This window comes from Rhinatrema bivittatum, chromosome 6 (genome assembly GCF_901001135.1).
Source record: "Rhinatrema bivittatum chromosome 6, aRhiBiv1.1, whole genome shotgun sequence".
NCBI classification, from domain to species: domain Eukaryota; kingdom Metazoa; phylum Chordata; class Amphibia; order Gymnophiona; family Rhinatrematidae; genus Rhinatrema; species Rhinatrema bivittatum.
The window spans coordinates 197,660,286-197,674,351 of NC_042620.1; the positions used below are offsets into that span (position 1 = coordinate 197,660,286).

Here is a 14,066-nt window from a genome sequence, read left to right on the forward strand (position 1 = left end):
GGGACTGGGACCTCCGCGGGCCCATCTGGGTGGGGGGGGGGCGGGAACACGAGGTTGGCAGGGTCAGTGTGCAGGCCCTGAGGGGCGGAGGTAGTAGGCTGTTTCAGAGCCTTGGGACTCCCCTCCCCCACTTTTACCTGTCGATTTAAGTCCTGCTGGGTGCAGAGAAGGGACAGAGGGCCATAGGGACGATGGTCAGGATCAGTCCTCGTCCATTTCGGAGTAATTTTCAGCGGATTTTGTCCTGCTTCTACACAAGGTCTATTTGGCTAAGAAGCAGGCAGGATCCTGGTGGCTACTTCCCAGGAAGCTCCCTCTGACTAAGAAGCCTCCGGGGGGGAGGAAGCAGGCAGGCTCTGGAGGGATCCTGTGTCTCCTTGGCCTGGGGCGGTCCACGGCTGAGGATGGAGACATGTTGGAGTCGGATGTACCCAATCAGCAGCAGGGCAGTTGGGTGGACCCGGGCAAGGACCTGGTCAGCGATTTAGTGGATCCTAAGCAAGATATAGAGGACGTCCCAATTGTGGAAGGTGATGACCCTCATGTGGTCCAGTTGTTCTGCAGGGAGGTTGGTTAAACTAACTCTTCCACAACCATTACAAAGAATTTACACTGAAACAAAGTCCTGATTCCTGCCTTCCTCTAGTCGATAAAATAGTTTGCTCTAAAGAACAGCCTTCTAGACCAAGCCATATGTCATAGATAACTGTATATGATTAGATTTTTTTTTGTTTTTCAGATGAGTTGAAAACCTTGATGTTCTTTGAAGGGTGCCCACAACACTTGGGATGTACCATAAAACTACGTGGGGCCTCAGAGTATGAGCTGGCTCGAGTTAAGGAGATCCTAATCTTCATGGTTTGTGTGGCTTATCACTCACAGCTAGAAATATCTTTCCTCATGGATGAGTTTGCCATGCCTCCAACCCTGACCAAGAGCAGCTCTTTCCATTCATTGATAGAAGAGCAGGGAGATGACAGTGGCCAACAAGATCTGTTTAATGGAAAGTTTACAGCCATTATCAGGGAAGCTGATCTGACCTCTGACAAATTGCCTGTGATCTCAGAATCTGTATCATCAAATGATATTAACTCTTCAGAACAAGGAGTTCTCTTTAATGAGGAGGAGGATGATGATGTTGATGAAAAATTCCTTCTGATTAATGCATCTTTGAACCAGCAGGAACCTGTCACAGTGGTATCTACCCCTATAGTATCAACATCTTGTTCATCTACTGTACCAGAACTTCTTTTCTTTATGGGCCATAACCAGAGTGTGTTGGACAGTGAGCAAACTGAGGTGGTATCACATCAAGGAGTCCCACAGGAGCCTAAAAGTCAGATGAGGCTCTTCCGAGACCCTCTCCAAGATGATACTGGGCTGTACATCACTGAGGAAGTAACCTCTTCTGAAGACCGGTTGAAGATGTATTCTGTGTGTTTTAAGCAGGAACTGAAAGATGTTATCCTATGCATCTCCCCTATCATCAACTTTAGGGAGCCTTTTATATTAACAGACAAGGGTATGAGGTGTCCTGCCAGGGACTACTTTCCAGAACAGATCTATTTATCTCCTCTCCTCAACAAAGAGTTCAAGGAGCTGGAGAGCAGAAGGAAGAAACAAATTTTGCGGGAACTTTCAGGCCTTCAGGGGATGAATGGGAGCATCCAAGGCAGGTCAGTCCAAGTGTTGCCTTCCCATGAACTGCTTAGTATCAAAATTGCGGACCACCTAGGTGACAGCCAGAGTCTGGCCCGAATGCTGGCAGACTACAGGGCTAGAGGAGGAAGGATACGGCAGAAAGATGCTGATCCCTTTGCTCAATGTAAAGATACATGCAGTGGAAAAACTGGAGGAAAAAATGAAGATGAGGAAAGGGGACTGATTCAAAATGAGCTGGCATGGAGCTCTAAGGTAAAGTGAAGATGTATCTTTTATATTTTATCAAGTGAAACTATAAAATATTAGGACTTTATGATAGAGGAAACAGGATAATTTATTACATTTTTATGAGGATACAGTGTTATACATCTTTAATTGAAATTATGACTAACATTTGGGTGACTGAAATAGCTGAAAGTCATGCGATGGTTTATATAGAATTATGTGATTGTCTCAATTCAGTTCATAGTGTCAACTTTCCAACTTGGGGATCACTGTGGCCCTTAGCCGGTCCCCTGTCTGAGTGGCTTAGGCAATATCTACACTTAGTTTCTGTAATATTTATCTTTTACTTAGTAAAATTCAGGCATAAGCGATAAAAGCAATAGCTGTTCTGAAATTTTCAGGAAGTACATTGCATTATATCATTTCAGTTATTCATTAGTAAACAGTAGTTCATTGTTCAGTAATTGGCTGCTACAACCTTCTAGGCATTATCAGAAGCCGTATGATATATTGCCATATAAGCAAAACTCTGTACTTAACCAATCAAAATTCTAAAAGTAAACAAGTTCTGGTTTAAGCAGTGTAGTTTCAGCTCTAATTTCAGCATATCAAAGGTCAATACAGTTCATTGTACACATGCAGTTTCTGGCTAATTCTATGATGCCTGCAAAGCTTTTCTTAACTTGACAGTGAAAAGGTACAAACAATCCAAGGCAGGCCTTCTAAGATTCTACAATAGTAACATAGTAAATGACGATAAATAAAGATCAAAACGGCCCATCTAGTCTGCCTAGTACTGATTGCATGTGCATATACCCAAAGTACCGTAGATCAAATTCCCTCATTGAGGCCAACCCCCACTCCCACCGTGTCCCCTTTTAGAGTTGTAACTGCTGCTCAGTGCAGATTACTCCATACCCTCCATGAAGCACAATGAAGCCATTTCACTGCTGTTTGGAGCTACAACTGTTGGGAAGGTTTCCTAGGTTTCATCACTATAATCATTACATCGCTGTGGCACTAATATGGACTGTAATTAACGGATTCAGTAGTATGTTTATTATATTTGCTATAATCACATGTATATAAAATCCCAGCACTTTACAGAAAAATAATTTATTTTAAAACAGGCAAATGAATAAGATACAAAAAGCACAAAGGAAGGCGATCTATAAAAGCCGTCAGGATGAAGAAAGGAATAGATGCCAATCGTCTTATAAAATTCCTTTATTGAAGTGGAGACACAAAGGTAGCCCGACTCTGGCCGAGTTTCGCCGTATCAAGACGGCTGCCTCAGGGGCTTGCGTGTGTATTCTTCAGTTCACAAATTGATTAATTTGTACATGAAGCATCACATATACCATTATGTGACCAGCAAAAGTGTTGTATCTTGTGGACGTATTCACGAACTGATCTCCACTTGTGCGGACAAACATATGTTTGTATGGTATATGTGATGCTTCATGTACAAATTAATCAATTTGTGAACTGAAGAATACACACGCAAGCCCCTGAGGCAGCCGTCTTGATACGGCGAAACTCGGCCAGAGTCGGGCTACCTTTGTGTCTCCACTTCAATAAAGGAATTTTATAAGACGATTGGCATCTATTCTTTTCTTCATCCAAATGAATAAGATATACAGTTAATTATTGTTACATAATTATGTAAGATCTAATATTAATAATCAAGAATTGAAACAGGGTATACCCCTAAGATGAAATGACAGTCAATCTTTAGTAGAGGCACCAAGGTTTAGATCATGATGAAATCTAACTAGCATTTTCAGCCTGAAAATGATCCTTATTGCACTGACTAAGGTATATTGATGGGAAATAGTATAGAAGCTGTTATTGCAGATGGCTGTACTATGCTTGTGTACATAAAAAAATTCCAATGTGTTGTGATAAGTCAAATATCTGAATTATGGCACTTGTGTATTAAGAGACAACACCAATAGCACCAATTGTTTTACTGGAAATTATTTAAAAATAGATATGCAGGTGCTTTTCAATATCATGCAAATTAAAATGAGCACATAGCGCATGACTGGTGATAGGAGAATTTTAAATCAAGTGCACTTGCGTGTGAATGATTCAAAATACGCCTACCAGGCATAAGTATGTTCCTAATTTTAAGAGGTCACTTGTGCAAATCTACTTTGTGCGTCTCCCATAGGACTTTTCCATCTTTAATGCGTGTATGTAAGCAGATTTTAAAACATGCTCGCGCAAGGGACATTGCCAGTTTTTCCAGTTAGTCCATCAGTTTGCCCAGTCAATCTCAAGCTCATCCAGACTCCCCTGGTTCTTCATCCTGCATGCTCCCCGTTTGACCCGGACTCCTCACCCTGTCATATAAGCTAAAAACATGAGATCTCCAGATTTGCTCCTCCTCAGGAACAGCAGTAAATCTAAGCGGCTAACGAGCCGCCACCTGCTGCGGCAACTGGTGTTACAATACGGAGTTAGGCACGTAATAGTTGGCCCCACCCTTCCCCGGAATGCCAATGCCCTGCCCCCTTAACTTTTGCTTGCATACACATCCAAGTACAATACATCTAGCGCTTTTTCCTAATACAACTCTCTGGTCATCCAATCAAAAAATTGATTGGCTTCATCTGACAAGACCTATCTGGTACAGTGATTCTCAACTGGTGTGTTGCCAAGCACTGGCAGGTGTGTTGCAACTTCCTGGTGTCCTGCTGCCCTGGTTGCTCCTCCCTCCCTTTCTTCCATCGCAGCAAGACACAGACATTCTTCCACTAATCCTGCTGCCGTTCCATCTGGGCAGGACCTGCAGCAGTGTTCGTGGAAGCTGGCAACATTAGCGGCATGGCCCTTTTTTCTTCCTGTTCCCACAATCTAGAAGAGGATGTACAGTGGAGTGCATGGGAAGAAAAGACGATGCTGTATAAAGTAACAGCAGCAGTGCAGGCCTGGACCAAAATGAAGCACAGCTGGCTAACGGCGATCGGAGAAAGAGTAGCAATAGCCCCCACAACTGATGGGATTTTTCATTCTTGGGCCACAGGGGCTGAAGGAGGAGGCTGCTGCAGCTGCCATTTGTGCTGGGGAGAAGTGGGGGGTCATGAGTGAGAATGAGCCAGAGGAGGGGGAAAACATGTATGTAAGTAAGAGTATTTGTGTGATTTGAAAGCATGTGTGTGATTGTGATTGAGAGAGAGAGACTGGTCAAGGAGGTCACTATTGTATGTGAGAGAGATGGAGACTGGTCAGGGAGGTGACTGGTGTGTGTGAGAGAGAGGCTGGTCAGGGATATCACTGGTGTGTGAGAGACAGAGACTGTTTATGGGCTGTAATTGGTGTGTGTATGTGTGAGACTAGTCATGAGCCTTAAGAAAGAGGACTACAAAGATGGAGTTTCAGCAGCCACTGCTGCTTCTGGTGTTTATTGACCTGCAAGGGACAGGAGTAGGAGAGTTGCTGGAGAAGGTATGTAAAGGTGACTTTTAAGTTTATTTTTCTTGATTGACTGCCATTTAATTATTGGGTATTATGTGATGTCTGCTGGTTTGAAATATTTTATTGGTATTTGGAGAATTTTTAATAATTTTTATGAGTGTTTAATTGTTAGATGGTCTGTTTATCAGCTGTTTTGAAACATTTATTAGTATAATTTTGCTGCTATTTCTGTGTGGGGATCTATAGCAGCTTGGCTTGTTTTGTTTTCCTAATAGGAGGTATATTAGTTTTTAGGGCCTGGTTTAATATTTGTAGTGTTGCCTTTTCAGATATAGGGTTGTCATTGTTAGAATGCATGCCATAATGCATTGTTAGAATCATGCCATAATGCAGATTAGTTTGTGTGCATTATTGCAGATCCTGGGACTATGTTAGGTGCTATATTTTTCTTTCCATTTCTCCAGGTTCGCACTGCATGCAGAGTGGCTTTTTTGGCCTTCCATTCCAGTTTTTGTCTCCATATTTGTAATTTGTGGTCTTTCTGTACTTGGTGAAGGTCAGTTTTGTGTGTGTGACCGAGGTAAGGAATTTTACTAGCATGTAGGCATTTGTATCAGTCTTATTTGTTGTGTTTTTTCTCAATAGGACATGCATTGGTGGTAAATTACTGTATTTTTTATAAAGAAAGCTGTTGTGCCTAATAGTAGAGGGAATTTGTTTTGCTGTTACTGAGATGGCACCAGAACCAAAATATATATATATTTTTTTTTGCATGGTGAGTTGTGTGGGTAATGGCCTAGTTCTGCTCTGCACCCATTGTTGGGAGTCAAGGGGGATATTCCTGTGATTGCAGAGTAAATGTTTATATTTAACTCTGTGATAGGTCACATGTTCAGTGTGTCACACATGTGAGAACTGTCAGGTGTGTCCCGACAGAAAAAAGGTTGAGAGCCACTGCTCTGGTAGAGCCATACTACTTTGGATCTTGTAATCCATTGGATTTCAGAAACAGCATTATCCTCTGTTGTAGCAGTGATTCCATTAATTTGCTCACCAGAGAAGTCAGACTTGACTGGCTTGTAGTTCCTAGCATTCTCCTTACTTCCACTTTTGTGAATAGAAACCACATCCGCTTGATGCCAGTCCTCTGGAACTACTCCCGACTCTAAAGAAGCATTGAAAGAGTCAGCAAGTGGAGTTGCCAGAACTTCTCTAAGTTACCTTAAAACCCTTGGATGTGCCCCATCATGCTATATACTTTAAATTTAGTTAGCTCCTTATGAACACACTTTTCTGAAAATCATATTTGTTTTATAAGGTCCTACTCCTGACCCTTCTGCAGTGAACACTGAACAGACATTTTTAAGTCATTTCACTTTTTCCTTATCAGCCTCTACATTTCCTCCTCTTCATCTCGGTGCCACCTTTGCATTTCCTTCTTTAACATATTAAAAGAAAGGTCTTCTCCTTTGGATTTACTGTATTTGCTATTTTTTCTTCCATTTGCATCTTTGCATTTGACTACTTTCCCAGCTTCTTTTAGCTTTTCTAGATGTTGTCACCTGCCTTCCTCTTTTTTTGTTCTCTTGTAGTTTATGAACACTAACCTTTTCTTCTTTACCTTTTCAGCCGCCTCTTTTCCCTTTATTGACTTTCCTAACAAAAAGGTTACCCTTATAATATCTCCTTTTAATATTGCCTCTGATCTTTTGCTTCCCATAGATTTTCCCATCCAGCTAACAACTTCTTGACAAACTCCCCTATTTTAATAAAATGAGTTTTCCTGAAGTCTAGGACTTTGAATGAACTTTTACCACCTATACTCTAATACTGAACCACACAATCTGGTGATCACTGGATCCTAGATGATCGTCCACTACAACATCAGAAACAGTCTTCTTTGGTAAGCACCAGGTTCAATATTACCCCCTCCTGTGTGGGGTCCGTTACCAGTTGACAGGACAGTTTTCCCTGCAGAGAAACCAGGATCTCCCTGCTTCTAGAAAACACTGCAGCCAGAATGTCCAAATCAGCATGCTGCAGCATGAAATCCCCTAGCAATAGCACCTCTCATTTCGTGGCATTTTTGTGAATATCCTCTATTAAATCTTTGCCTATTTTTGATGGTGATGGAGGACTGTATATTACACCAATATAAATAGATTTTCCATTCTCTGTTTCCAGATTAACCAGCAGTGTCGCCTTCTTACCTCATAAGACTTGCAATTCTATTACTTGTAATATTTTTTGTATATCATGCCACCACTGCTCCCTTCCTACCTAGTCCTTCCTGAATAATTGTAACCTGATATAATTATATCTCATTTTGGTTTTTCATATACCACAGCTCCGTGACAGCCACTACATCCACGTCATCTTCATCCATGACTACCTCTTTATCTGGGACTTTATTTCCCATACTACAAGCATTAATGTATGTAGCTTTCCAGATGATGTCCTTTTTTCTCCATTGACAAATAGGGCTTAATTAGCCATGAGACATGGGTGGTGATATCCGATGGTGCTAAACAGACCCTTCTCTCCTAGCTCATAGAGCATCTGCTCTATTGAGCATGTGCAAGATTTCCCGTGTTCACTGACTCATGAGCTCCTCAGTCTTTTTTTGAAAAAGCTCCTGCATGGACATGAACTATTTCTCCACTAATCTGTTTGGTATTTTATAGTTTTTCCTTTGTCTTTAACTCACTCAAGTTGCCTGGCTGCCTCGGCAGACCCTCAATCAAACTTTTGAGTGCTACCAAAGGGAAAAAAAAGATGAAAAGTCCAGCTTTAAGGATTGTGTATGTGATCAAAAGATATCCATTACCGATTAATATTTACTACAAATGTCTGGGGCCAGACCATGACAGAGTTAAATGCAGCAACTGTGATTGATTGTTCCTGAGGTCCCAGAGGAACAGAGCCTGGAAGATGGAGGAATTTTGCAGGTCAGTGAAAATATGGAGTCATTCCTCCTCTCATAGTGGGGCCTCCTTGGGCCCCCCTCCATGCCGAATTGAGAAATAGCTCCTCAAACAAAGCTTCACCTTCTGTGGCGCCACTCAGGGTTTGAATATGGCACAAAAGCATCATGAACAAGGATCTGTGATCTTTGCAGGCCCTGTGTTGCTCATCAGCACATAAGAAAAAGAAGCACCATGGGTCGAAGCCAGTGGCTCAGTTGGTGCCACTGAAGTTGAGGTTGTGATAAGTCTCAATGCATCTGACGCTGTTGACACTCCAAGCCTCTCGCCTTCTTCCCCAGTCGACACATCTGGCTTTGATTCAACCAACGCAGTTATTTGTTCAGACGCATTCAGCCTTGGATCCATGGACTCTCTGCTCCCCAGTGCAATTTGTTCATTGAGCCCCGGCCCCATCGATGCACTGAGGTGAGAACGATCATTGAGGGACCCTGGAATTGGTCCCTCAATTCTGGACCAGAATTGGTGAAGAGGTTCTTTGCCTCCCAGGCAGCAAGTGACAAACAGGGCACCCATCAGTCTCTCCTGTCCAGAGTAATGGATTTGTTCTCTCAAAGGGGGGGGAGTCCTTCTCGCCTCCAAGCCTCAGGAGCTCCCATGAGAAATCCCAGTGGTGGAATCTAGACCCCACCATCCTCTGTGGAGCAATCTAGTCAGTTGGTGGAGAGAGCATGGAACACTATCATCTGGAGCATGCCTCAGGAATATTCCCCTACAGAATGACAGAGGATCCTGCCCTGATTACCTTCATAATCATTGGGATTGTGGATTAGTATCCCTTCACCTTTCAGTTCCAAGCAAGGTTTTACAAGGATTCTCTGATTGCCCTACCTGAACCGCCGAAGCTTTCTTTGCCTCTAGAAAGCCTCTTAAAGGCAATGGTTCTTGAAGTCCATAAGAACAAGGACCCCGCATTGAGGGTCTTTGGGCTGCTGCTGCTTCTTCTTGAAACTGTCTGAACCTGCAACAATCCTGGTTCACTCAGTCCTATATGATTTATAAATGAGAATGTGGGAGACTCTGGCATTCTGTTTCCCTTAGTCTGGAAATTAGATTTGAAATAGAGTACCAAAAGCCCCAGAGTTTGCAGTAGTTCAGCTATAACATCAGTCAGTGGTAGTGGAATCAGTGTTAAAACAGGCTAGAATCTTCTCCAACACTCCACCAGGTAAAGACCCATCTGTTGGATAATTTTGAGTAAAAGGTCTTCCAGAGCTTGATGCTTTAATGCTTGCACCATAGCTCACCAATTCTATAGGGTGCAATACTTACACAATTATATTGATAAGCTGAAACCCCTGATAGTCGCTGGACATAGAACAGGAAGACTATTAGTGGGCTCTTCTGGATGTGGAAGAGTGCAAATGCCACCATCTGGCATACGAGTTATTTGATACTGCATTGAGATCTTCTACATCACCCACTGAGTACGCTGGATGATTTGGTTATGAGCCAGCAGTTTGCGTGAGGACGTTCATGACAGGTTGGCCAATGTGCCCTATTGGGGGGACAGCTTCTTTGGAGACATTGTCAGGAAAATAGTTGCCCAAATTAAAGAATTGCATGCTGCTTCCAGTCTTTTTACAGGACCTGAACAACTGTCTTCTAGGCATCCTTATTTTGTTTTTAAACACTTATGCCCCTTCCCATTTCAGAGGTGATGTGTACCAACTGTGCTTCCACAGCAGCAGCTTCAAACTCGTGGACATCAGCACAAGAGGCATCAGCCGAAATCACTGCAACAGGCCCAGCCTAAACCTGGGCCTAGTTTTTAATTGGATTTGACCCTCAGGTAGGGGGAGGATTCACTTTTCCTGGCAGAACGACAGAAGATCCTCAACATTGTGGAGTCTAGCCTCTCTAGGAGTCCGCGCACGCGTTACCTGCCCTTCCTTCAAAGGGCCCATGGTAGGAGCTCCAGGTTCGTCCCCGGCTGATGACATCACTGACCTGGGATATTTAAGCCTCACCTCTAGCCACAACTAACAGACTTGGCAATGGGTTCCTTTTGGTGCCATATTCTCTTCACGGACCAGTTTTTCCTGCCTTCTGATCTTTGCCCTTCTCTTTCTGGGTTCCTGCCTCAGCGCTTCCTGCACCTCTGGACCAGGCCCAGCGCAACCTAACCTGGACTCTCTCTCAGCGCTTCCTTCTCCTCAGAGCCAATCTCAGCCCTACTCTACTTGTGAGTCTTAACCGCAGTTCCCGCTGCTCCTTGGGACCCCCACGGCATGGCTCCTTGAGGACTTTGCTACAGTGCCTTTTCTCTTCAAGAGCTGGCTCAGCGCAGTACTCCACCGGACTGTGTCTTGGTGCTCCGCTCCTCGGGGTACTCCTCCGCGCTACTACTATTACAGAAGGTCCTGTCACTGGCTTGCAGTACCCCTGAGCTGCCACTCTCTAGGCACCTGCTACTGTGGGCTCCTCGCTCTAGCCCTTATCCAGCGTACTACAGTTCATGCCTCTACATTGCACTCCCTGGGACTCTTTCTCCTCTTCCCTCCGAGAGTGCTCCTGTCTCGAACTGTGCCTAATCTCTCTGATAGTCTCTGCACTCCGTCGCCTGTCCTCTTTGGGACCAGTCACACAGGGGCGCCCCCAAGTCCTGCCGGCCCCAGCATCCAAGGGCTCAACCTGTGGGGAATGAGGGTTGGCACAGGTGAAGCTCCAACTCGCCTCTGTTCTTAGCCTCACCTCCCGACGGTGGGGACCTGTGGGGCCCAACCCCACTTCGGGCCAAGGGCCTACAATTCCTAACAGTGCCAAGTCCATGGACCTGGCGACGGCCTCGGCAATTCAGGCCATTCCTGGCCTGGCACAAAAGCTCATCAAACAGCAAAAGATCCTGAAGACTTTAGCGGCTGCAGTAGAGAATTTAAGTAACTGACTGGACGCCGCCGCAGCGGTGACCACGCCATCTACCAGATCCAACACCTCGGCTTCTGTGCCAGTCGCACGGCTGATGGTCCCTACACCGGCACCTCCTCAATTTTCTGAGAACCCCCTGTTGTGCAAAGGATTTCTAAATCAATGTAATATGCATTTCTGCTTGCAACCAGCCTACTTCCCAGACGTCTTTACTAAGACCACCTACATCCCCTCTCTTCTGGATGGCAAGGCCTTGGCCTGGGCATCGCCCCTTTGGGAGCGTGCAGACCTGGTCCTCAGAGACCTGCCCTGGTTTCTTGCTTTGTTCTTCCTCGTCTTCGACAACCCTGACAGACACTGCGCTTCCAGATCCACACGCCTTCTCTGGCAAGGTACCTGGTCCTTAGCTGACTATGTCATAAAGTTCTGCACTCTGGCTTCCGAGCTACATAGGGACCTTGATTGTCTTCAAGCCATCTTTCTGGAGGGAGTAAACTCCTGTATCAAAGACGAGTTGTCGGCCCGTGAGTCACCTTCATCCCTTGATTCCCTAATTGACCTCACTGGCCGTATTGATCGATGTCTCCAGGAGTGTTCACAGGAAGTCCAAGCTACCAAGAAGCCTATGGCAAGCTTATGTCATGTTCAACGCTCCATATCCCCAAGGGTGGACTCGCTTCCCCAAAACAAGACAGCAGAGGAGCCCCCATGCAAATGGGTCGGGGTAGGCTCTCACCTGAAGGCCAACGCAAACAGTCGGGCCTTTTCCTTTACTGCGGTAACTCCGGACATGCATTATCCACCTGTCCCGTGCGACTGGGAAACTCTCGGGCCTAGGTTCGGCAGGAGGACTGCTTCTAGGCCTGACTTCTCCATCTCCTCCACTAACTCTTCCTGTCTTGATCAAAGGGGACAACCAAGAATTCCATACCTTGGCCCTTGTGGACTCTGGAGCCGGAGGTAATTTTGTTTTGAAGCAACTGACGGAACACCTTCGGATTCCCACCATCCACATCCTGGTGCCTCTGCTTCTTTCATCTATCTGCAGAGAACCCTTACCCGGATGGGTCACCCATGTCACAACTCCGCTCTGTCTACGAACTGGATCCCTGCATGTGAAATCCATCTCCTTTCATGTGTTGGACAAAGCCATACAACCAGTGGTCTTGGGCCTTCCTTGGCTACAAAAGCATGCTCCCCAGTTTGACTGGGCCACACTGCAACTCGCTCGCTGGTGGCCCTCCTGACATACTAACTGTCTGGAGCCTGTTTTTCCCCAGCTTTGTCTTAATACTTCAGTTCTACCTCCCAGCCTTCCTCCTCAATAGTCAGCTTTCGCTGATGTCTTCTCCAAGAAGGCCACTGACACCCTTCCTCCGCACTGAACCTATGATTGCGCCATCAACCTACTTCCTAACACAGAGCCTCCTCGGGGCAGGATTTACCCGCTGTCCCTCACCGAGATGCAGCCCATTTCTGATTACATCCGCGAGAACCTAGCCAAAGGATTTATCCAACCCTCCAAGTTTCCCGCTGGAGCAGGTTATTTTTTTTTGTTGGGAAGAAAGACTGTTCGCTCCGTCCCTGCATTGACTACTGGGGTTTGAATGAGATCACTCAGAAGAACCGTTACCCTCTTCCTCTCATTTCTGAGCTCTTCGACAGACTCCAAGGGGTGTGAAGAGTTTTTCAAAACTTAATCTCAGAGGAGCGTATAACCTGGTTCGTATCCGCGAGGGAGACGAATGGAAGACAACTTTTAATATGAGAGACGGTCACTACGAATATCTCATGATGCTGTTTGGCCTTTGCAACGCCCCACCTGTCTTCCAGAACTTAACGAACGAGATCTTCAGAGACATGTTGTACCAATGCGTCGTAGTGTATCTCGACGACATCCTGATTTTTTCCAAAGATCTGCAAAGCCTCTGTCAGGACGTCACCTGCGTTCTCCAGCGTCTCCGAGAAAGCCAGCTCTACGCTAAGCTAGAAAAATGTTCCTTTCAGCAGAAAGACCATACCCTTCCTTGGATACATAGTCTTGAGCCAAGGCTTCCATATGGATCCTCAGAAGCTAAAAAGCATCTGGGATTGGCCCCAGCCCTCGGGTCTTCAGGCTCTACAAAGGTTTCTTGGCTTTGCCAATTATTACCGTTCCTTCATCCAACACTACTCCACTCTGACTGCACCTCTTACGGCTATGCCCCGCAAGGGTTCCAAACCCTCTCTTTGGTCGCCCGAGGCCATTGCAGCTTTTCAAGACCTTAAAACCGCTTTCCTCCGTGAGCCATGCCTTCGACATCCGATCCCAAACCTCCGTTTATTGTCGAGGTTGACACCTCCGACGAGGGAGTTGGGGTAGTCTTAAGCCAGTACTCTGCCAATCAAACCTTACACCTGTGCTCATTTTTCTCCTGCTGAACGCAACTACACTAAAGGAGATAAGGAGCTCCTGGCTATCAAATTAGCCTTCGAAGAGTGGTGTCCCTGGCTCAAGGGAGCTCGGCACCAGATCACAGTATACACCGATCACAAGAATCTAGAGTACCTGGACCGGGCCCAACGCTTGAATCACCATCAGGCCCACTGGGCCCTCTTTTTCACCCGATTTAACTTTTTGCTTCGCTACTGACCAGTTAATAAGAAATGCTGGGCTGATGCTCTCTCCAGGTCCTTTGTCCCTGAGGATGTGCTGGACCCGCCTCGCCACATTATAGACCCTGCTAAGGTCATCCTGGCTGCACTTACCTGGTCCCACCTGGTAAGATGGTGGTCCTGCGCCAGCTTCGCCGGAGAGTGCTTTGCTGGGCCCACGACTCCCTCACCGCAGGGCACCCTGGGTAGTCCAGAACCCCAGCCACCCTCCAGCGATTTTACTGGTGGCCAACCATGAGGAAGGATGTA

General features: G+C 45.6%; 1 protein-coding gene across 6 annotated transcripts in view; it reads left to right on the forward strand.

Annotated features, from left to right (window-relative positions):
• Nucleotides 1-14,066, forward strand: part of PIKFYVE (phosphoinositide kinase, FYVE-type zinc finger containing) — a 404,626-nt gene that overhangs the window by 174,780 nt on the left and 215,780 nt on the right. For all 6 annotated transcript variants that reach the window (XM_029606384.1, XM_029606389.1, XM_029606390.1 and 3 more), the window contains one exon: nt 740-1,914. In XM_029606384.1, the coding sequence (XP_029462244.1) occupies nt 740-1,914 (1,175 nt within the window). The remainder of the gene's footprint in view (nt 1-739; nt 1,915-14,066) is intronic.